General features: G+C 43.2%; 1 protein-coding gene across 3 annotated transcripts in view; it reads right to left on the bottom strand.

Annotated features, from left to right (window-relative positions):
- The window catches only part of arhgef25a (Rho guanine nucleotide exchange factor (GEF) 25a), a 46,711-nt gene that overhangs the window by 2,028 nt on the left and 21,289 nt on the right, over positions 1-23,394 (bottom strand). For all 3 annotated transcript variants that reach the window (XM_035159460.2, XM_035159461.2, XM_035159462.2), the window contains 14 exons: positions 12,321-12,628; positions 11,906-12,016; positions 8,404-8,528; positions 7,047-7,113; positions 6,377-6,480; positions 6,015-6,084; positions 4,452-4,541; positions 3,543-3,635; positions 3,079-3,129; positions 2,900-2,977; positions 2,601-2,792; positions 2,154-2,334; positions 1,157-1,386; positions 866-1,000 (listed from right to left, as the gene is read on the bottom strand). In XM_035159460.2, the coding sequence (XP_035015351.1) occupies positions 866-1,000; positions 1,157-1,386; positions 2,154-2,334; positions 2,601-2,792; positions 2,900-2,977; positions 3,079-3,129; positions 3,543-3,635; positions 4,452-4,541; positions 6,015-6,084; positions 6,377-6,480; positions 7,047-7,113; positions 8,404-8,528; positions 11,906-12,016; positions 12,321-12,628 (1,835 nt within the window). The remainder of the gene's footprint in view (positions 1-865; positions 1,001-1,156; positions 1,387-2,153; positions 2,335-2,600; positions 2,793-2,899; positions 2,978-3,078; positions 3,130-3,542; positions 3,636-4,451; positions 4,542-6,014; positions 6,085-6,376; positions 6,481-7,046; positions 7,114-8,403; positions 8,529-11,905; positions 12,017-12,320; positions 12,629-23,394) is intronic.

Below are 23,394 nucleotides of genomic sequence, written 5' to 3'. Positions count from 1 at the left end.
GAATATCCACACTCTCAGTTCCAACTCTACCAATTATTTCCCCTTCACACAGATTTAGAATAGCAGAGTCCTTTCCTGCTCTGAACCCCACCATCCGAGAGATTGTGCAAAAAGTTGCATATCAGCAATATTTAATTTATAGCCTCTACATTGGCCTAAGTTCCATCTATTCTCTCCAGCACAAGTACGGGAAACAATTATCTGCCTTCGATAGGCATCTCCCTCTGACCCAGTCTGCTTCCTGTTTGTTATCTGCCAAGCCTATCCAAACAGAGCGAACATAGACAAGAGGTGGAGAACAACAACTGCTGGCCTGTCAACAGGGCTCAGTGCCGACATGATGACAGAGGGACACGACACTAATGGTGATGCAGAGCCCGACAACAGGATGGTCCTGTTGTCGGCTGCAGCAACGGATTGGATTAAAATTTTAAAAGATTTAATATTCAATGTAAAAAAAGATCACATTCAACAAACTGAAGATCGCCTCCACACACACACACACACACACACACACACACCACACTGTGTGTATCTAAATAAATTGTTACCATTTGCTAAAGTCTTTCATCTTTTAACAAAAATTAATGAGTGTATTGGAATTATTGTCAGACGTTTTTCAATAGCCCATTACTCCCCCAGTGGTTAGCTTCCTGTGGCTTGTTTTGTCATTAATTTTTCCCAGTGCTGCTGTTGAATAATGACTGTTAGACAACCCAGGAGAACAATGTTTAACTATGTGGAAAATAATTACATATTAACTGCAGCACCGAGGCCCTGATTCGAACAGCTTTGTCTCGAAATGCATGTATATATATATATATATATATATATATATATATTATAATATATAAATATACACTACCTGTGCACTTTGTGTGGTGGGTGTGTACAGCCCATTTGACACAGCTTGACAGTTTGGCTGATCAGTGAAGCCCAGCTGGACGTGTGAGAGAGAAACAGTGTGGGGATCAGCAGGGCACGGCTGGACCACAGTGGGCTGCGGATGCAAACAACAGGGAAGTCAGTCAACACACAGCACCATTTTTTATCATTTCATTTGTGCGATATTTAGTCACACAGCTAAAAAGCAGGCCTGGCAGTGTGTCGTGTGCCTCATAGTTAAAACCCCTGTGTTTGAGTGGGAGAAACCTACGTCCCGTGCTGAGTACGTGTCGTTGGATCCTGGGCCCGGGCCTTGGCTGGGCAGGTAGAGGGTGGGCAAGGAGGTGTTGTGGGAGTGAAGGGACGGCAGCTTGTGGCGGTCGATGGAGGCGGAGGAGTGGGGCCGCAGGGCACAAGCAGCAGACAGAGGGGGCCTCATGCAGCGGCCGAGGCTGTTGGACTTGCTCTCCCGCCGTTGGTACTCGATAGGCGACTGTAAGGCTGGAAGACACAGACAGCAAATATTATTAATATGTTCAACTTCATATGATCCACCATGTAAAGATTTACTGAATGTTTTTTTAATATACAGTATTTGAAAACAACTATAACCTTTGCTAAGAAGACAGTTTTATTATTTATTATTATGTTGTAAAACTTTGTCATTTGTTTATAGATTTTTTTTCATCTACTCAGTGTCCACAGGGGGCGTTATAGTTGCAGAAAACACAATAATATAATAATACATTGAAGCTGCTGACAACTTATCATCATAGTGTGTTATAAAATATGTTTATGAACTGTATTTAAAGTGTATTTTTTGGATTAGAAGTTACTAATTTAAAAAAATGTGACTGTACAGTAAACTTATAATATACCTAGTGAAAATATAGATTTTAAAAAAAATATAAAGATATAATAATATATTATTACATAACAATCCAGAAATATAAATACTATACACAATATTAGGCTATTCTGGTAATGTGCAATATAAAGATAAAAGTTGTCCAAATTCTTGTAATACACAACATAGCAAGTAAAAATTATGACACCCAAAGTCAGCATTTTGAGAATTGCTTACTAGCCTATAGTTTTGACCATGAATATTTTTATTTGTTTATTTTCAGGTATGGGCTACCACACTGCGAGACAGACAACTTGTGACCTGACAACAGAGTCAATAAATGGATAATATGCCAAGCTGAAACATGATTTATTGATCGGGGAGCATACGGCGTAGTCTTCAGAGAACAGCTGGTAGTTACCATTGAGAAAGTTACGCTGGGAATCCAAGATCTGCATCACATCATTGACCCAGGCCCTGCAGATGTCCGGGGAGGAGGCCTGCAGCTGGAAGCGCACCACGCTCCCATCGGGGTTGCGTGAAGTCAGCACTAAGCGGGCTTCATCGCCGTCCACGCTGGGCTCCATTCCTAGGCAGCTCACCTGGAACATATCACAGTTGACTCGCGTCTGTGAGGAATCCGTCCTGCTGAGTTGCTTGTTAAATACTTCACTAACACATGCAAGCCTCTAAAAGGTCTCTGCCATGTGGGATTATGCAACGTGTGCTGATATCTGCAAAAATTAGCGTGGCATCTGTTGTGTAACGTAGAACCCGCAGGAGGGAAGTTGGCCTTTCTTATTTTTGTTGGATTTTATTTTGCTAAAACATCCCACGTGGCTGATCTGAGTTCACCGCGGGTGCTCACCTTGATGCTGTTCTTGAAGATGTATCCAGGAAGTGAGAAGCCTTTCTTCCTGTCGATTGGCTCACTGAACATGACCAGCTGCTCAAACAGGAAGATCCGTCTTTCCTTGGCCCGGGAGAGGAAGCTACTGTCCTGCTCCGTAACAGTGAAGGTGTCTTGCTGGAGCATTTTGCCCTGAGCTGTGATCTTACCCTGGTACCACAGCGAAGACAAACGTAACAGAGGAAGTTGTTACAGTGCAGTTTTCATGGGCTGACATGAGAAATGTTTGAAAGACTTTGAAATTCCCTGAGACGTACCTCGAAGCCTTGTAGTCTGCCCACATTCATCATGTCGTTGCAACGTTTTGGCACAAAGCACATCACCTCCACTGCTTTCTGTTTGAAAGTCAATAGTCCGGTTGTTGTCAGGAAAATCAATAAAAAGAACGAGTTTGCAAATAAAAAAACCATCAAGACATATGCATGAGGACACCCACCTCCAACTCCTCCGTGTCCATCCCAGCTTTGGTGTAATACTTCAGGAAGTCCTGCTCAAATAAACACAGCATGGTCACCAGAGCATTCCAGGTTTACCGCTCAGAGTAAGGTGAGGACATCTGGAGGAGTATTTATGGGTGTTGAACCCACCTTTCATTTGAGTGCCAAAGGGCAACGTTTTATACCAGAGATGTAATTTTATGATCATCTTCAAAGACATATTTAAATCATGCGGTGCGAATGGAGTCTCATGATGTAATTGTTCCTCTTCCTCTCCGACTACAATTTAGTCAGAGCAGACAATACACCCTGTGTGCCGTAGCGTGTACGTGTGCGATTGTGTGTGTTTGTATGTTTACAACCCCAAGGCTGACCCTTGCTGTGCACCAGGCAGCTGCTCAGTGTGTGCGTGTGCATAGGTGTTGGTGTGTGATCAACAGCGCAGCGGTGTCCTGCTTTTCACCTTGAGCAGCAGCTGGTACTTCATGATCCTCTGGACGGGCTTGATGAGCAGGTCATTGAGCTGCAGCCTGTGGCCGAGCTGCTGCCGCAACTCCTGACGGCGCAGACAGACACAACAACACAACACCAGTCATGGTGGGGGCTGGCCGCAGCACAACACACAGAAGCTGACAGCCACTGCCGTCTGTCTTTAACAATATATCAGAGGGATTATCCCTGTCCATTTATCTTGTGTTTACTGACAATGAAAAGGAGCCGATCTGAATAATAAATGGCAGCTGAAAAGACATCCACATGGCCATGTATAATATATAATATAGGAACAATCAGGCAGGCATGCATACTAAATGTGCTATTAACTATAGGCCCGAGTGGCCAGTGACCAGTGCATGGTGGGTATGAGAGTGAATATTTACAGATTCTCATATGTGGGAATTTGATAGTTTTCATTTTTTTGAGATTGACTCTAGAAACATTTACATTTTTCGCAATGTATTGACTTAACATAGATTACATATTGAACTAGAATGGTGCTCAGTAAGGTGCATACAGTAACCTTATAAAACTAGATCTGGATTTTAGTTTGGATCTGCACCAAATTGCACAAGTCAATTTATTTCAGCCATTAATTATTCACTGAGAAATCGATGAAAATGTTAGAAAACAATCTCACAAATGTTAAAAAAAGGGGAAACAAATTCCTGGATTCGCCCCGTGATCTCCACATCAACATTTAATGGGTTCTCCCGTAACTCACACCACATCCTTCCACCAAGTTCCATAGTAGCCTAATCCATCCAGTAGTGTATGCGTAATCATGCAAACCAACACACATACAAACAGAGACAAGCAAACACATGATGAAAACATAACCTGCAGGTAACAGTGGTAAAATGTGTTATATGCTCACCTCAAAGTAAGTCTCGATGTACTCGGAGACAATGTGCTCCGACTTGGGCTTGTTCTGACAGTACACAACGTACATATGCAGACGCCTCTCCTGCATAAACAAACATCTCGTTACAATCATTCAGTTCGACCTTTGACACAAATTAGCTGAGATGACATCAACATGAGACAAATGTGCCTTTTATTGCGTTACAAACAAATGAAAACGCTACTGAACGTGAGCGGAAAAACATCAGCGATGGATGTGCAGCGTCTGGGTTGCCGTTTGGGACGAGAGGGAGCGGAGCTAACGATTAGTCTCAGAGCAAAGGGCCTTTGAAGCTGCCTCTGTCTGGTTAGTGCCTACTCTTCTGTGACTGATTGACATGGGGGTGCAGATGTGGCGGTCCTGCGGCGCCCTAATGGAGTTCCATGTAGATGAGCACCAGGTTATGTATAATTCACCCAGGTTACCCTCAGTGTAACCGGAGCCTTTTCAGAGCCTGCTGATATAAGGCTGTACCTAGCAACAGGCTGCATGGCTCTGTAACCTAGAGACCAGTAAGCCGCTCCACCTGAATGTGGACATCGTGTAACACTGCAGACGACGGCTGCATGTCAAATACAAGGGAGCGAATATGTCCACCAGCCTCCTGTGTTGATAAATGTTTACATGTGCTAATATTTTGCATGTGTCAGCGATCACGCATGTCCTGTACTGGTGGCAAAGCTCTTGTTAAAAGCAGATTGGGTTTCTGCTTCTCATTCGAGCCGTGTTCTCACTCTGCTTTTTCACAATGTGACACCCTGCTTAGATTTAGTTAAAGGTTTCTTTATTCCCACACAGGCTTTTTTTTAAAGTTGATTATCCAGTGAGCTGGGCTTGGCTGGATTGCGTAGCGAAGAGTGAATAAAGCCAAAGAGCGACACAGGCATTAAACTTAATCATTTTCAGAGGCAAAGGCAAATTGGTCAAATTACCAATTATGTTTTTCCCAGTGTGCATGTGCCACCACTTAACCAATATGTGTGAATCAAATTTTTTTCCCTTTCAGTCTCATGACTCCATACCGGCTCAGGCTCTATCAATGTAATCAAAAGTAGAAATAAAAATGTCTTGTATGCTTCGACCTTGATTCCAGATATGTAGAGAGAAGTATGCTGCTGTTTACGTTGAAGAAAAAAAAGCTTTCGTATCAAAGGGCGTGAGCTGAGGGTTTGTTATTCCCTGTCCTATTCATGTTGTCTCTTTTGGCTGTTTTTTCCCTGGTGTTTCCTGACCACTCCAGCCCAGACTGGAAATTGGCCAGTGTGTCATTTGTGTGTGTGTGTGTGTTTGTGTGTGTGTTTTGCCGTGTGCACTGTTGTAAAAACACAGCCTGGACGGAGACATATCAGTAACAGGGAAGTGGAAGGAGAGACGCTGGCAGTTTGAGAGAGAAGGAGAAGACGTATGGTAAAGGATAAACAGGAGCTCTGCGTGTTTTCTTAGCTCTATTTACCCTCGCTCCAAACAGACCCAGACACTTCTACTGACTGAGTGTGTGTGTGTGTGTCTGTGTGTCTATGCAGTAGTCATACTCACATGTTTAATGAAGAGCTGAGCCAGCCTCTCTGGCTCTGCCAAACACTTCTCCAGCTCTCCCAGGAAGTAGCTGCAGAGCATGCACACACACACACACACACACACACACACACACACACACACACACACACACACACACACACACACACACACACACACACACACACACACACACACACACACACATAAACACAAGCGCAATCATCCCCAAAACGAAAGGTCAGATTTGTCTCCCGACCTATTGTTCCTTTGTCCTCCATTTAGTCACAAACACAATTGTCTGCAAATCCCTGTTTGTCTTTGAGTCTGAATGCATCTTTTCCCCATGAGGAAATATAGATTTCTTTAAATCACAGACTTACTCTTTGTGCCAGTCAAATATTTGGTGGATGTTTCCGAAAACAATCTTGTCTTTTCCCTTCATGTCCTCCGGTATTCCTTTGGAGCTCATGGTGGCCATGTAACCCTGCAAGGGAAAACACACACACACAAAAGCATTTGATGAGAGATGGAAGAGGATACAGAAAATATTCTCCTTGATGATGATGATGATGATGATGGATGATGATGATGATGATGATGATGATGATGATGATGATGATGATGATGATGATGATGATGACATTGTTGTAACTGGTTTGTATTCACTGTTCTAGTCCTCCTTGTGTTGTTTTGTAAATGTCTTATTTCTTTTTATTAAAAATTTAAATAAATACATAAATCCTAATACACTTATTTATCTAATTATTTATTTCTATATCCCTCTTGTTTGTTCTATTACTGTTGTACTTTTTAACTTCTCATTTCATCATTATTACATTGATATTATTGTTATTATTATGATGAAGATGATTATTATTGTTATTATCGATAATATTAACATTAATCTTGGGTGTTGAAGGGAAGTGGAGACATTGCGTAGATAAGATTTTAGAAAGTTCTCTCTGACAGACGGACGCTCGATGACTAAGTTCCTTCTTCTTCTTCTTCTCTCCGATTGTGTGCTCTTAGCTGGCAGACTGTGAGGTTTACCTCCACTATGAATCCCAGGTCTCCCACGTAGTGGTTCTCTGTCTCAACAAGCTCCTTCAGTACATACCTGTAAAGTCACAAATGAGGGAGGATCGGTGTTAGAGTTTACTTAGCAAAATCTCAGTAGCACTTCATTTTACGAGTCACGGTTTCTGAGTAATTTTCCAGAAAGGCACCGATACAGAGCTGTAAATTTGTATATCCTGGAAAGGAGTGTGTCTGGTAACAGTTACAGAGAAACGCAGCCAGTTTTTAAGTGCAAACTTCCAGCTAACTAAATCCAGTTCACTGCAGCCTCTCAGTAAACAAGAGGTAAGCGGAACAAACAAACAAATGTCAAATGTAACAGAGGAGAGCATCTCACAGTCCTGATCAACAAATGCAGTTTATATTTGTCATGGAAGTGGCTCTCAGTTGTCTTTATATGAAGTTGGTATGAAACTTCAGCTGATGAAGACCATGAGATGATGCTGAAAGTCACAGGAGGTCAATCAACCCCTGAGTTAAGATTGAATTAGTCTAGACAAGCAAACAATTCAGCAAATATGCAGAATAAATAATAAATTTATATTCTTTTCAGTAAAATTGATATCTAACAGTATTTTCAGTCATGAAGATTTTAACAGCTCTTTCAGGAAACAACAGCAACTACCTTCTATACTACTATATTAACTTTTAATAATGTCCTTGTTCTTAAAAACTCGGATATGTGGGGATAATTGCCTTTACCAAGGGGGGTTATGCTTTGTTTGTTTCTTTGTTTAATAGTTAGCAAGATCATGCAAAAACTATTCAACCTAATTTCCATGAAATTTTGTGGAGGGGTGGGGCATGACCCAAGAAAGAAGCCAATGAATTTTGGATCCGGATCAGGTGGCGGATTTGCTCACCTTCTCTAACATTGTGAGCGATTTCCAACACTTTTCTTGATTTTCTCAGAGAATAATTCATTGATCCTGATTTTAAAAAATCCGCCATGTTTGGTGAGTTTGTATAATTTGGTGCAGATCCAAATAAAATCGGCATCTAGTGAATTAAAATGTGTTTTCATGATGCTCTGTAAGTGCCATTCTTATTAAAAAGCAGCCTTTAGTCTCAGAACTTTATTTTTCCTGTAAGCCGTCAGTAGACTGCAGTCGAGGTTGTCATTAAGCATGTCAGCACGCTGATGTTTGCATTTAGCACCACTGTGCCCACATGCATCCTGCTGCTTGTGCTGCAACAGGCTGTAAATCTTTTTAGGACTTAGTTATAAGATGAAATGATAACTGACACATTTCTACACAGCAGCAACGCAAGAATGTGATAACACGAACATGTTGAATTAAGATCATGTTTGCGTTGATGAATCACGTACAAGCTTTTCTCCAAGGCACTTCTCCGCTCCTCCTCAGTGTCCGCAGCAGCCGACCACTGGCTGCAGGTGTCATCCATCAACACGGAGCCGCTGTCGTCCGGCAAAACATTGGTGGACTGCGTGTCCTGAGGAGACAGAGACGGACAGGGTTATGGATCACGCCAGAAGAAGTAAGCAAGGGGAGGTAAAGCGCAGCGAGAGAGATGATAGTGAAGCAGGTTTCCAAGGTGACCAGTGAGAGCAGAGCGAGACATGGAGCAGAGATTGAATGATAAGAAGATCAGATTCAGATTGTCACCGTTAATGATCCGTGCTGTGCACATCAGCCGCAGATGGATGGAGAGAGATAGATTGAAAGATAAAAAAAACAAAGAGTGAAAAGGACCAACATAGGAGACGACAAATAAAGATTTGAAGGTTCCTGATGGAGTTAAGAAGAATACAATTACAGCATGCCCAGTGGATATTACATTATATTTCTGATTTATAAGTGAATTCATAAACTATATTTCCTTGTTTTGCCACCTGAGTGGATTACTGCCTTATGTCTGCAAATAGAAATGCACGCAGGATAAAGCCAAGGTTACTCTGATCCAATCGATTGTGTTCATGTGTTATAAACATGACCTCCTTTTCACGCTTTTTCCTGGAATTGATATCATTTCCTGTGGGGGTCCTGGCACAAATATAGCCATTGTGCGCGCTGCAACAAAGCCCTCACAGACCGATATCATCACAAACTCAATGGATACATCTGCTCACGACCCTTAAGTTGAAAGTCTCTGTCACCATAACCACACTTGTCCTTATATGATGAGATGCACTATTTCTCACCATATTCCTTGAGCAGTTTCTTTTTTAGGCTTTCACTCTCCTGACCGTGTAAACTTATAGGAGCAGTCGTCTGTCTTCACCTAAATCCCCACGTCCAATTGTCCCAGTCAAGCAGAACCTCCCCACCTTAAACACATACACAAACCTGCTTACCCACCACAGACATTCACCTAATCCCCCAGACTACCCTGGCAGGCGGCCGCCCGATGGAGAAATAAATAGATGGATGGATAGACAGATGGACATTTAGGCAAATGGAAAGATAGACAGAACTTTCCTTTCCACTTGCTCACCTGCCATTTCCCTGATAAACGTGTCGGTGTCTTCGAGTTGTGAGCTTTCCGTCACAGTGATGTGTGTGTGAGAGAGAGAGTAAAGAATGAAAGAGACAAAGCTGAGTGGAGACACAGGGGCGTGGGGGGAGAGACAGAGAGGCTCCATAAAGACCCTCGCTCCCCCTGCTCGTCTTGCCCTGCTCGGAGTGCTCCAGCCTGGCTGACAGGTCTCCCTGGCTCCCTGATCACTTCCAGATGTGCAGTGGCAAAGCCCACAGGAAAAATCCCCCTCTTCTCCCTCTGTTCAAAGTTTTGTTTTTCTACGCAGAAGCTCACAAACGAAAAAAAAAATGAAAACAGCTTTATCAAAAGCTGACAGTAGATTTTTTTTCATTAATCATTATCATTAATAGAATCTAACAACAGTTCAGTTATTCTCAAAATGTGATATTTTAGATGAGAGGAATTTGAAGTTAGATTTCTTAAAAATCTAAATAATCAGAAAATCTTTAATGGGGTTGATGTGTTATGTGCCCTAACCCATGTTTTTATATGTTATACAGTTATTCATTGTTTATGCTAAGTGTTTGTGTATGTGTTTCTGTTATTTTTTATATAAATATATATTTTATGCCTATATGTAATTTGTATGTTTTTCTTCTTTTCAAGGACTGCAAATGCAAAATAGCCTGCAGGGCTAAACCTGTCACATTTACATGTTGGACGTGTTAATTCATGTGCATTTTACATTTAAAACAAATAAACAAACAACTGCAGATAAATTGTTGTTTATAGTTGTGTACGAGCACAATATTCAAGTCACTATATTATTTTTTACTCTATAATTTTACATCTATTTGAGTTTTTACATTTCACATCAGATTATATTATGTGTGTTGTTTTCACAAATTTAGTTTATTGCGTTGTTCCTTAGTTATTTGTTTACCGGTGGTCAAGATGACAGACTGCACAAACTGTTTTTGTACTATGATCTGTGGTTCTGGATTTCCTTTTGACACCACAGCTCAGTTGACTGCTGACACACAATCACAAGAACTTTCCACTGACCATGAAATAATAAACCTTGAATCCAAACTTACTGAGCTCCTCTGTGGTCGACTTTAGAGACAACAAGACAAGATGAAAAACAACAATGAGTATTACACTGGACATGTGGCCGGTGACGGATGTGGAGTAGAGAGAGACAGAAACCACATCTTGGAGGTGACTGACCTACATAATTTAATCTCTCTCTCTCTCTCTCTCTCTCTCTCTCTCTCTCTCTCTCTCTCTCTCTCTCTCTCTCTCTCTCTCTCTCACTCACTGCAAGAGATTGGCAGTAAAAACACAACAGCGCTGACCTCATCCCCCCATGATGTAATCGAATAATGGCTTTTGATGTGTTGTTGAGACTGAAATTAGGATTTAAGTGCACTGGTGTCTAACAGGAGACACTCCGAAGCGCTCAAAGGCTCAGATATCAATATTGTTTCATATTGAAAGGACTCAGGCTCTGCTGATTCATACAATATTGCGGCTGCCCGAGCGAATCCCGGTCTCTGCCTCACTTTCACCTCACAAACAAAAAGGAACCCTCTGACTGGAGACACGTCTTTGCCATGAGCGACTGACTCAGAGTGTTTGATGGAAAAATGAAAGCGCATGTGTGCACACACAGTATTGTTTTTCACTTCACAGAAGCGGAGTCATCTCTCATCTTCTCTGCCATTTCGTGCTATTTCCTATTTATCTCCGGGCATGTCCTTTTGTAACATGCTGAATGTGAGTCATGCATCAAACGGGACACTGTCAAACTATACCCTCTGGTTCTCGGCTGCATTGATCTGCTCCCAGAGCGCCTTGGATTCATTTGGACTCCGTTACATGTGTGTGCTACAGTACGTCCATTGTGAGCATATCTTTGCATGCCTTGTTGTGTGTGTGTGTGTGTGTGTGTGTGTGTGCGTGTTTGTGTGGTCACAGAACGGAGATCTCCTGTGTGCATCTGTGTGCTTGTTTGAGTTGATAGTTGAGCTCGGCCAGCAGCAGTACAGTTAGTCATTTCCAGATCTGACTGGGGGACCATAGATACAAAGAGAACTGATGTCATTGCCCTGCCAGGCCGGGTCCTCACAGAGAGAACGGCTTTACTCCTCTCACAGACAGTAAACTGTTCACTAGAATGAATCAGCAGTGGATTAAAAAACTCATTAAAGCCAAATTTGATTCAGAAAAACAGTCGGGTACACTCACATTTTGTGGCATCGAGAAATCTCCCTATTAACACAATGCTTCAATCATGTAATTTCTATAATTTGTGATTATAACATCAGGTGGTGACTGATACAACAGGCTGGACAGTGGTTGTTTTACAGTATGTCATGTGAACAGACCTGAGTGTTTGGCAGGGATGTGCAGCCAATGAGGGAGTCAGTTATGTAGCTGGGGGACTGCAGTGTAGCGGGTGACAGGTCCTCAGGGCTGGCCAGGCCATCTTTCCACTCCTGCAACACACACATATACATCCACAGTGTCAGAACAACACAATATCATCATGATGCAAAATATGTGGAGTACACTCATGCATTCAGGCAAACAGAAACACGCTCACGCTGGAAGCTGCAGAACATGAAAAGAGAGCACGTGAGTCAGAGAACATGGGTTCCTGCAGGCTGAGCCAGTAATGCTGCTGTTATTTTTTATCATATATGTAATAGCCTGTTTGCTTCAGAACCATACAGCACAAAGTTCATGTGACCAAGAACAAAATAAAAAAGAATGCATCCTCATCATGACTTCAGTTCTCACCAGTTCTCTGTGGGTGACAGGCAGGATGGTGAGGGTGTCATCAGGCCTCGGGGGGTTGCCAAGGTCCTGGCCGTGGCTCTGGGATGGAAGAGACGGAGATTTTCCTTCTAGTTTGCGGACCTGGCGCTCTCCTTTGGCAGTAGCCCCGGCGCTGAGTTTGCGGACGGGGTTCGTGAGCCACTTCTTCAGGGTGCTCACAGAACGTCTGGAGCCCGGAGAGCTGGGGGCCGAGCTGCCCGAAGCCTGAGGGGGCAGGGACGCCACAGAGGTGGAGATGCTGCCCTCGCTGCCCGCTGCTGAGTACGAGTCTGGAGGGAAGAGAAAGAGAGAGAAAGAGAGGATTATTGGTAGAAGAAGGAGACACTAAAAATAAGGGTTTAATCGGTCAAAGCTCATATTCTTTAAATTCAAACTTCAGTTGTTGAATCTAATAATCTTTGGACAAAAACAATAATGCAAAAAGGAAATATTCATTGTTCAGTATTGGTCAGTGAGAGGTGATCGAGCACTGACGGCACAAGACGTGTCAACCCACCAGGAGAGAAGACGTAAAGAGAGAAATCAAAACAAAGTGTGGATATATAAATAGCCTTCCTCCTCAAACACAGCTGTGCAGCTGTGAGCCCCACTAAAAGACACACTGTTCTGTTTATGTCAGACGGACCACATTTTTTTTTCTTTCATATTTGAGCCGTGCGTCCAATCACATGACCGGTGCGCGCTCTGATGCGAGGCAGACAGCTGAGGTCAGGATGTGAAAAATACTCCAGACCCGTTGCAGATCGACTGCTGCTGCTAAACTGTGATGTCAGGAGGACATGGGAAGTGAGCTGAGGGGGGTACTGGGACCGGACATCCACTTTAATCCTGTGTAGGGAAGGTCTTCGCTTGGGACTGTTTGTTTTTTCTGTCTTGTCCTCCATTCCCATCCTGCCGCCCTTCCTCCTGCCTCCTTCAGGCCCGAGATAGAGCTTCCTCTGAGCTGCGTGTCTGAAGAGCAGGTCATGCCTCCCCTCCATCTTCTTGCCCTAGACCCGACCTCTGACCCCTGATCACCAGTCACCTACAGATGGAAAAGCACTCTCCTCTGCTCAGACTCACTGCCGTGGTGGATCTTCACCAAAATGCAGCAGTGATTTCACAGCAATTCTCTGAGTTCTCAAAGATCAAAGATCAAAGAGTAAATAACTCGCCTTTAGTTTTTCCAAAAATGCACTTTCCAGAAAGATTTTATTAAGTCTCTGAATTTGTTTATAAGAAGACAACACTGACCTCATTTCTGGGCTCCTTATGTGAGCCATCGAGGAAGATCTTATCACAGTAATGCCCAGACTGCAGGAGGCACGCTAGCACAGCATGGCCCATTTTGTGTCCCGACTTCAAAGACCAAATACATTCACAACCCTCCTCCCGTGTTCATACTTAAGAGATTGAGATTTTCCACACTTTACTCATTTGATTCCACGCACTGATCAATGCAAATGAACTGTGTGAAAAAATGGCCCCTGCACAAGCCTCAGCCGCACTGTTTGAGAGAGGGTTAACCTCAGAGCAATAAATCTCATGTGCATGAGTCCACTGCTCACAGATTTGGATTAAATGTGTATTTTGTGGATTCAGAGTACAAACAGTTCATCGCCAGCACAGACACTTCCTCTGAAATCTTTCTCCGGCTTGTCGCGTTGTACATTTTACAGGCATCATGCATGCATGTGTCTGATCCCAGGGTGGCCAATTTCCCCATCCGCCTCTCCACCGCCCACCTACCCCCATCCACATGAAAGACTGGAGAGTGTAAGGAGATCTGGCAAGTTGGGGGGCTGAGCAGAGAGAAGAGATGAGGAACAGAGAGGGGTACAAAGAAGGGAGACGGCTAAACCCTGCGGGGAATAGACGGAAATTTAAACAAACACTGGATGGGTCCACAGACCGTGAGACGACATAGCAGGGAAACAGCAGTCTCAGTTCAAGCCCTTTGCTCTTTTGAAATGTCGTAGCTGTAGAATACAACTGGAAATCAAAAAGCATCTGAAAGTCATTGTATTTACGACTCATGATGTAAAAAAAAGCCTGAGGCAGCGCCTGCACTGTGTCCTAAGGGGTCCCTGGTTAGAGAGAAGGGGAGAGGATGTAAAAATGATTCTGAGCACATGTGATATGTGTGCAACCCCCCGTCCTCAGCTTCACTGACCTCTAACAAGGTCCAGACCCAGGGGTTTGTGTTTCCTTTAGTGTTCCCTGCTCAGGTTTGAGTCAGGCCAGGTTTGAAGGAGGTCACAGTGCAGAGACAGCCAGCAACACTGCTCCTAACCATCTCCAGACATCAGCTGAGATGGCTTATCAACCAAAAAAGAGAGGCTGACACCCTTTCTGTGCCTAGAAGCAATTAAATATGAGCAGAGACAGCAGTGTAGCTTCATGATTTGAAACTCTGTGTCAGAATGACACAGTGGCTCTGTCAAATGTACAGATTTACAACATGCAGCGTGTACATAATTTACTGGGTTTATAATGAGGATCGTTACATCAGCATCTGTCTCCATGGCAACCCGGCAGTTCTCACGTCTGATCCTTGTGTATTTATGGGTCGGTTTCCCTGTTGACCCACAGAACCTAAATCTCTGTATTGTTATAAAACCTTACGCAAGTGATTACAGCGAAATATATAACAGACCTGTTTTTTTCCCAGTGACAGCGAGGGAAATTAAAGCACAAGGGGAGATGATGAGCGTACCCTTAGGGCAAATTTGCTCCCCCCACACACCGCAAGATGAGAGGAATTGATGTAATTTCACACCTACACCAAGGAAACTCTCGTCTCGCTGTGTGCTGATAGAGCCCAGTGACATCCGTCTCCATAATGGCACTGAGAAGAAACGATTCCCTGGGCTGATTCAGTTAATGTGATTGGTTAGTGTGGTTGTTATCATTAACAGTTGAAGGTGCAGCAACAGGATCAGTGGTGATCAGTGACAAACTCACGGCTGCTGGGGTGGATGAGTGGGTTCTGCTGAAAAGAAGTTTCAGACTTTTTCTTGATGCTGTTCACATCAGCGTTTGACTGTTAGTCAGCAGGATTACGCAAAAACCGCTGGACAGATTATCACGAGACTTGGTGGAATGATGTGGAATGTGTCAGGGAAAAATAACCTTACATTTTGGAGCAGATCTTGATAAGTGGGCACATCCAGGATTTTTTTTCTCCTCCGTTAACACTGTGAGGGCATTTTCGTTGATTTCTCAGAGAATAACAAAAAATCTGACATGTTTAAACGTGGATTCATAAGGGGGCCGTTGGGCCTTGGCGGAGGTACATGTGCTCTCTGTCTGCTCATGATGTGAATAGATAACACACGATCGGATCATCTTTTTTCTTTCAGCTGTTTTACTAATAATCAGCAACTTCTTTTGTAGTAAATCAAACTTTTGACTCCTTGTCTGATCGAATGAAATTAGGGGCAGCAAGTAACTATTATTTTCTTGATTAAGCAAAATGCCCCGAAAAGTCCCAAACAAATCAATTTTCTTATGTAAGAAGCAGAAGATCATCACATCTGAGATGCAGGAAGCAACACATCAAACATATTTGCTTGTACAAACAATAGTTTTCTGAAAATTGACGCATCAATTTGATATTTGCAGCTCCACATCATTTGATTTCCCTGTTTTTCACAGAGTTAACGAACCGTGTCTGTTTACTAAAGTTTTGAATTTGTCTGCAACTAAATTGAATTATCCAATAATCTGTGACACGGCTCACAGTCATGTGGACAAGGAAGTCGCCTGATGTTCTCATGAAGGTCCAGCAGAAAACTGGAGAGAATATAAGGGAGAATCTCGGCGGTGAAGCAGGAGTTTGTGAGTGGATGGATGTGTTTTAAGTGTCGGCCTTTTCGAAGAAGTTTGGTCCAGCTTCCTTTTATTGATCAGCGGATAAGTGAGAGCTGCTGAGCTGACAAATCAGGCTAAAAGCGTTGGCTGTAATGGAGCAAACTTGTTCACAGCCGCTCCACTCTGGAGCCCTCTGTCAATCCCACAGCCTCTCGGGACACATACACACACACACACACACTTGCAATGCCACATGCACATTTTCTCCAGGGCTGCTGTCCAGATGGGTTGCCACCGACTGTTCACCTGTGATCCAGGCCTCCAGTGTCGCCCTTCTGTCAGAGCAAACAGCGCACAGCACATCAGAAGCACGCAGCCTGCTGGTTACCGCAGTGCCAAACATGTCAAACGTCCAGCCGAGTCTGAGAGACTCTTGGAGCTGCCCATCAAGGCCGGCATCCTTGAAGGTAAAAACTGGGGTTGTCGGAGAGTGTGACAGTTGACCTACAGGCACCAGACGCCCACCTGCATCGTGGCTAACAACTCTTACCTTCTCTATCCTCTCGTTGGTTCGTTGCCCTTCTACCTTAAATGCTCTTCAGCCCCAGCTCTACTTGAATATTACATTTCACCCACTCAGAGGAAATGGACACTCTTCCCATCAACCAGCAGGACCTGGGCTGCACTCAGGCACTCAGATGTGCAGACTGAAAGACCTGGTAGACAATGAGGCACTTAGTACCTGAAACATATGACCGGAAACCCTCTTACTGTCCTCCCATGAACTTTTATAGGAGTATTTTATAATAATCTTTTACTATATAATCTTTAATAATCTCCTTTTATTCTTTTGAGCTGAAGAAACAATCTTTAGACCTTTTTAAACTCCTGACCTTTTGTCTCATATCTCAGTATTTTCTCTCATTATACTTCATCCTCATGTCTTCCCTCTTCCTTTCCGCTTCGTCTTGACTCTTCCTCTTAAACTCTGCCACCCTCTTTTGCACTCTAACCCTCTCTCTCCCTCTGCATCGCTCTCTACACTGCAGCTTGGTTTTTTAAGACTTTGACTGGGTCCTGCCCCTGGATCAGGACACGCAGCGCCCTGCTCTGATGCAGTGCCCAGATCTGCTCCCGGGGGCTGCTGAGATCAGCACAAGCTTGACATGCAAAACCAAACTGGCAAAGAAAACTGCTGCACACCACAGGGATGCAAATTTGTTTCCGTTTTTTAAAAAAAAGCTGAAAAAGGTCAGAATAGGTTTGAAATATATCCCACTCACATTACTTTGGTAACAGTAAGATTACATTATTTAGAGGGTGTTATAACCTCATGATGTAATTGACTATAACTTCACACTTTAAAGGTGGCATTTGACAAATTGTGGTCCCAATTATAGTTACCTTTTTTTGTCAAATTTGTCACCTTTTTCGACTCCTGATGATCTAGCATAAGAAAAACGTAATAGGAAGATCTCTCCTCTCCTCTCCTCTCCTCTCCTCTCCCCTCTCCTCTCCTCTCCTCTCCTCTCCTCTCCTCTCCTCTCCTCTTGTCAGTACACAGCTTAAGCAAATGAGCCCACTGCCTGAATAATCCTCAGCAATTATCGAGCTGACGCGTTTTTCCAGTGAATATGAATTTGTATTATAATGAACAGCATAATAAGGGAGAGGGATGCAAGATGGGTAGATGGACCTGAGAGCTGGGGATTATTCATGATTTTAAAGTGAGCAATGAATGAAGGTAAAACAGGAAGAAGGCAGACAAATGGCAGCCAGAAGGAAGCTAAAACCTAGAGCGAGAGTAAAGGAGAAGAAGGGAAGGCAGACGAATCAGACACAAACTACCCTTTAAATACTAATTTCTTATCTTATGCAAAGGCATATGCAACAGCAACAATTGCTCTCATCCTTTTAATATGTGTGGGTCCTGTGAGAGTGTGCAATAACTTTGGCAGCGACACACTGCAGTCACACAGAGATTTCCTGTCCTCCTACTGACCCGGACACACATGCACACACAGCCGTGGTTCCAATACGTAGTACGAGAATCAAGTGACACAAACAAGTCATCAGGGGGGGGTCTCCCGCCGTCAGCCCTCCCTGGCACGTTTTCCATCAGATTAAAGCATCAAGGCGATGTCACTCACACAAAAACCTGAATAGACGATGCTGCCATTAATCCTATTGTCTGTGGAACAATGTGAAAGAGTTAATTCCCACATTTCTCCTGAGTGATAGATCTAAAACTCCACTCGTGCCGCTGACTGAAGGTCAAAATCAGGTCAGCATGTGTGGAGATGCATTTCAAATGGTGAAGGTTGTGCTTTTACATCACACTCGCTGCTTTCCTGTTGATAGACTTTGTTCCCACCTTCCCAAATGAGGTTTCATTCATTCATCCAGCATCGACTGTGCATCTGAATCATCTAAAGCAGTCCATCCGCATGAGTGGGTGACTGCAATCTCACCACAGACCCTGCTTCTTCCTCCAGCTGCTGCTGCTGCTGCAACTGCTGCTGCTGCAACTGCTGCTGCTGCTGGCTCTTGACAATGTGAGACCATGTTTGTGGTTAGTGGGTCTGAAAACTCCAGACATTCCTCCGGAACCATTCAGAGAGAGAGAGAAACCAGCTAAGTTCCTCGAACCATCAGCCGTTATTCCCCTTAGTGTAAGCTCCCGGGAACCAAATGCACAAATATAAATAAATATACACACACACACACCGATGGAGAGCCAGTTGGGTGCACCAGGATATTTCCTGGTGGCCTGAGGGTTGTTTTGGCCATGTCGTAACCAGTCAACCTGACCAGGGACAGTATAGCAAGAAGCTTAGCAGAGGTGGAGGAAGTACTCAAATATTTTACTTAAGTAAAAGCACAAATAATAAAGTGTCAGGTTCATCAGTACCAGGTTCAGTCAAAAACATGAGTTACTTTGTTGTAGCTCATGATGTTTTAGTAAAGGTTTGAGGGACGTTTCTTTCATAATTTGAATATCCTTGATGCTTGATTGGATCATTTGAACATAACTCTGTCCCTCATTCTGCTTTAGGCTAAGCAATTAAAGTAATTAAACCTCTAACAATGTTTGTATATTGTAATATGAATAACTTTCCTACCAGACGAACACACTGGCCAAATGTATATAAGTAGTCTGGTTCCTATTGCAACATCATGTAGGGTTAGCCTGCAAAGTTCTGCTGGTCTGCTGGTTTGCGTGAATAGAGTGGCCTCGGTTGGAGTCAAATTCCCTGCCTGAATTACTGTTTCAATTTCAAGGGATTAAGGTTCCAGCTTGGACCATTTTACACTCACACCGAGATATTAACGGGATCAACAGGAGAATGGAAAGTTCTATAGCCACTAATAGTGGTCAAATTCAAAGCAGCAGACACTTGGGTATCCTATAGAGGCCTTAGAAAACCACATCCTACAATGTGTTTCAGAATGTCATTTTAAGTGTCTGTCATTAGAAAGTTCCCTGCCTGGTAATTACCCCAAAATCCAGTATCAAGTTTGTAATTTAAGCTTTAAGTCTCAAGCCCAATCCAAAACTTTATTAAACTTTGGTCTCTCCCAAAAAAACTATGGAAGAAAGAAACTGCATTTAAAATAAGGGAAATATCAAGGGAAAGAATTCAGACCACATATATTTTGATAGAAGTACAATATGTCAATGTTATAAATTCATTAATATTTAAATTTGGTCAGAATGTGATTTTGACTGCATTACTAGTGCCAAACTATGCAGTGCTGAGTATCACACACAAGTTCATTTCTTTGTAAAAGCAACTTTCAGAAACAGTGGATGAGCTTAACACTGATATTTCAGCTTAAATTTGTCCAGAAAAAAATGTTTACTTTGCTTCTCTTGATCTGATAGAGATGTGGATGATGGAAGTTAATCCAATAATGGTAATGGACTGGATTTTATTCAGTTACTGTGTTTGTATAGTGCTTTTCCAGTCTTATCCACCACTGAAAGCCCTTTACAATATAGTCTCATTCACACACACATTCATACAGCGCTTCTATACAAAACACTTTTCTATCAGACAAACACTGTCGGCACATTTAGGGTTCAGTGTCTTGCCCAAGGACACTTCGGCATGGAGACTGGAGGAACCACAGACCGTCTGGTCGGTGGAAGACCAGCTCGAGCCACATCCTGCACAGCAGATTGAACCATACTCACTTAAGATCATTTCACATGAAGGTTGCAGATCAACCTGAATCACTTCCACAGTGTAGAAATACTCTGCCCTCCAAAGTTTATGTTGCCACGGTGTGGGCCCAGATCATTATAGTGATGATCAACACTACATTTACAGCCTCTTTAGCAGCAGGCAGCAGCAAGCACTGTATGATTATCTGGGCACACACATATGCACAAACACTCTCGCTCTCTCTAAAGGAAAGAGAGAGAGAGAGAGAGAGAGAGAGAGAGAGAGAGAGAGAGAGAGAGAGAGAGAGAGAGAGAGAGACTAACACTTGTGATGAAGGGTAAACAAAGCTGCCATTAAGCCAGAGGTGGCTGAGAACACAGAGCAAATTAAAAGCGATTGTGATTCCATATGGCAGCTGTGGCCGTGCCAGTGAGGGGGCCTGCTGCAGACAGAGCCGTGGTGCCTGCTGGGCCGTGGGGACATGGAGCCTCTCCTCCTGGCCCCAGTCTGCCTGACAGCTCTGGTACTTTTAGCTCTGGGTTCTGTGCTCACGCTGTTTTTCACGCTGGCTGGTGCACAAGGTCACTTCTCTGAACCGCACGTAGCCAGGACTACTGTACACAACGAAACAACTCGGATGTGAACTGCGGGTAGGATTCGTTTGAAGCCTCTGGCATGCAAATCGCTCAAACATAGGGTCGCGATATACATGTCTTCCTCATCCCGGCTTTCAACACATCCTGATATGTTGTGTATTTGAGTTGAGCAAAGGAGTTTCACATGTCGAAACCTCAGAAGTAAACAAAAAGTGAAGCACAATTTCTCATTCAGATGTGGCACGCTGTGTTGACCTGCGCATGTAAAGATGTGTTAGTACAGTGATTCTCAGTCCGACTTGATGGACTTTCCAGACACATATTCTCATTCCTTTCCATGGCTCTCCACTTCTCCCCACTCGCATCGCCATAGCAACTAAACCCACAAGGAGAGAGAATGAGGGACGGCACAAAAGATATCAGCAAGACATGAAATCAACCTACACATGTGGGCACACACGCATTAACTCACGTTGCACATAGGGACACACACAGGCACATATGCTCTGTGGCACACACACACACACACACAGTAATAATTTGCATACATTTGCATGAATATTTCCGTGTGTACAGTAACACTCCACTAAATGTGTGTCATGCCTTCTGGTTATTTGTAAAACAATGATGTGAACACAAATGGTGCTTTTGAAAAAGCTAATTCCAAATTCAAGAAAACCATCTGCACCTGTCGGCTTTTGTCTATTTCAGATCAAATTGGAGCCAGAACTCTCCATATGGTCATTAATTCGGTGGCTTACTAATGAATGCTAAAACGTAAAAATGAATTCGTGTTACAGAAAGTCCTGGGGCTGGTCCACCTTTTATCCATCCACAGATTGAACAGTGCTGACGATACAGCAGATCTAGAGAGGTTCAAATTAAATGATGATACTGAAGCAAAGCAATAGAAAAAGCATAAATGTTGCAGTCTGAGTTTTTCCTCTTTTTGTCAGTTGTAAGCCGGTGTCATTCAGAGCAGAAGCACATCTCTATATTCTGGGATGGCCTTGGGGCAATGATCTTTTAAAATGATCATAGCTGAGGTAATGTTTTTTCCTGCTATATAAAGACAAGCAGTTGAACAAGAATAAAATAAAATTGATTGCAAAGATGTTAATTACATATTTGAACGGGGAAGATGCTGAACATGTAGAGAGAGAGAATATGCAGCACAACGCAGGTTCCCACATAGAATCACACCGGGGACATTGGTATGTGTCGTTAACACTGCACACCACGACTGCTTCTACACATGTGAATATGTGAATAGTTCTGTCGCATCATGTTTCTCACGCTACGTACGGCAGAAGTTGGGCAGAGTTCAACTTTGCATGTGTTGCAACGGAGGCACCAGGCAATGAAATCGGGGGTTAAACAAGTATTTAAGATTAGAGGATATTTGGTATCATGTCTTTCTTTGAGGATTATTGGGGGTGTTCGGTTTGATACGATATAGCCCCCCCCCCCCAGGTCCCTTTTTGCCTGAGGCCTCCAAAGTCCTTTGAAACACTCTGCACTGTTAACCTTTGCTGTATTTTTATAGTTAAAGGGTTAGGGTTAGGGTTAGGGTTAAAAACATCTTGACAGGTAGTTACCACTATTTGGGTATAGTGCATGATCATTTGCAATAACGTACTGTATTTTTTGAAAATGCAGTAACTTAGTGAAGAAGACATTTGCTGTGTTCCTAAGCTGCACGCTCTATCTGAGCTGTGTGTGGTAACAATCTGCTACTGATAGCTGGAAATCAATGTCGTCTGTTGACGATTAAGGGGAAAACAGGTCCATTCTTTATCACACAACACAACCCATTTTTTGTTGGAGTGAACAGAGCCAAGAAGCTACAGGTCAACAGGGTTTGTTAGTTTGAAAAAGAGTTGTGTTTCACACCCAGAAGTCACTATGATTTACTAATACTTAAGATACTGTGCAGCTGATGAACCATGACTTTGTTCAACTGTCGTCTGATCACAGAGATGAACAAGAGACGCAATTTAGGTCAGAAGTCAACAGGGCAACAACACTCTATACTGATGTTCTATTATTAGACAGTGGAACCAAAGCCTTTAGAGCTTCCTTTAACATATACTGTACCACTAACAAACTGGTAGAGGCCTCATGTGTCCACTGTCTGAACTGAAGATTTGATTAAGAACGAGGAAACCTCTCCCAGAGGCAACAGGCAGTTGTTCCTCAGGGTCGACTTGCAGAGAAGCAGCAAACTCACTTCATCAGCACAACTCTGCATTGACCTCAATATTGTCACTTTCCATTGTTTGCTTTGCTTAGAGCACTGTTATGGAAAGTTTCTCAGCAAAGGCCTTTATCAAGAATTATCTGAGGAGGATCGCTGAGGGAGACGATCCAGAATCAGTGTCTAGTCTGAAGGACGTTGACGTTGTAGTAAACCTGTTTCTGAGACCTGCAGTGAGCATGCTCCAGTCTGACTGGATGAAAAAAGATGTTCTGAGTAAA

This window comes from Hippoglossus stenolepis, chromosome 6, assembly GCF_022539355.2.
Source record: "Hippoglossus stenolepis isolate QCI-W04-F060 chromosome 6, HSTE1.2, whole genome shotgun sequence".
In the NCBI taxonomy this organism is placed as follows: domain Eukaryota; kingdom Metazoa; phylum Chordata; class Actinopteri; order Pleuronectiformes; family Pleuronectidae; genus Hippoglossus; species Hippoglossus stenolepis.
This window is presented reverse-complemented; position numbering and strand designations above follow the sequence as displayed.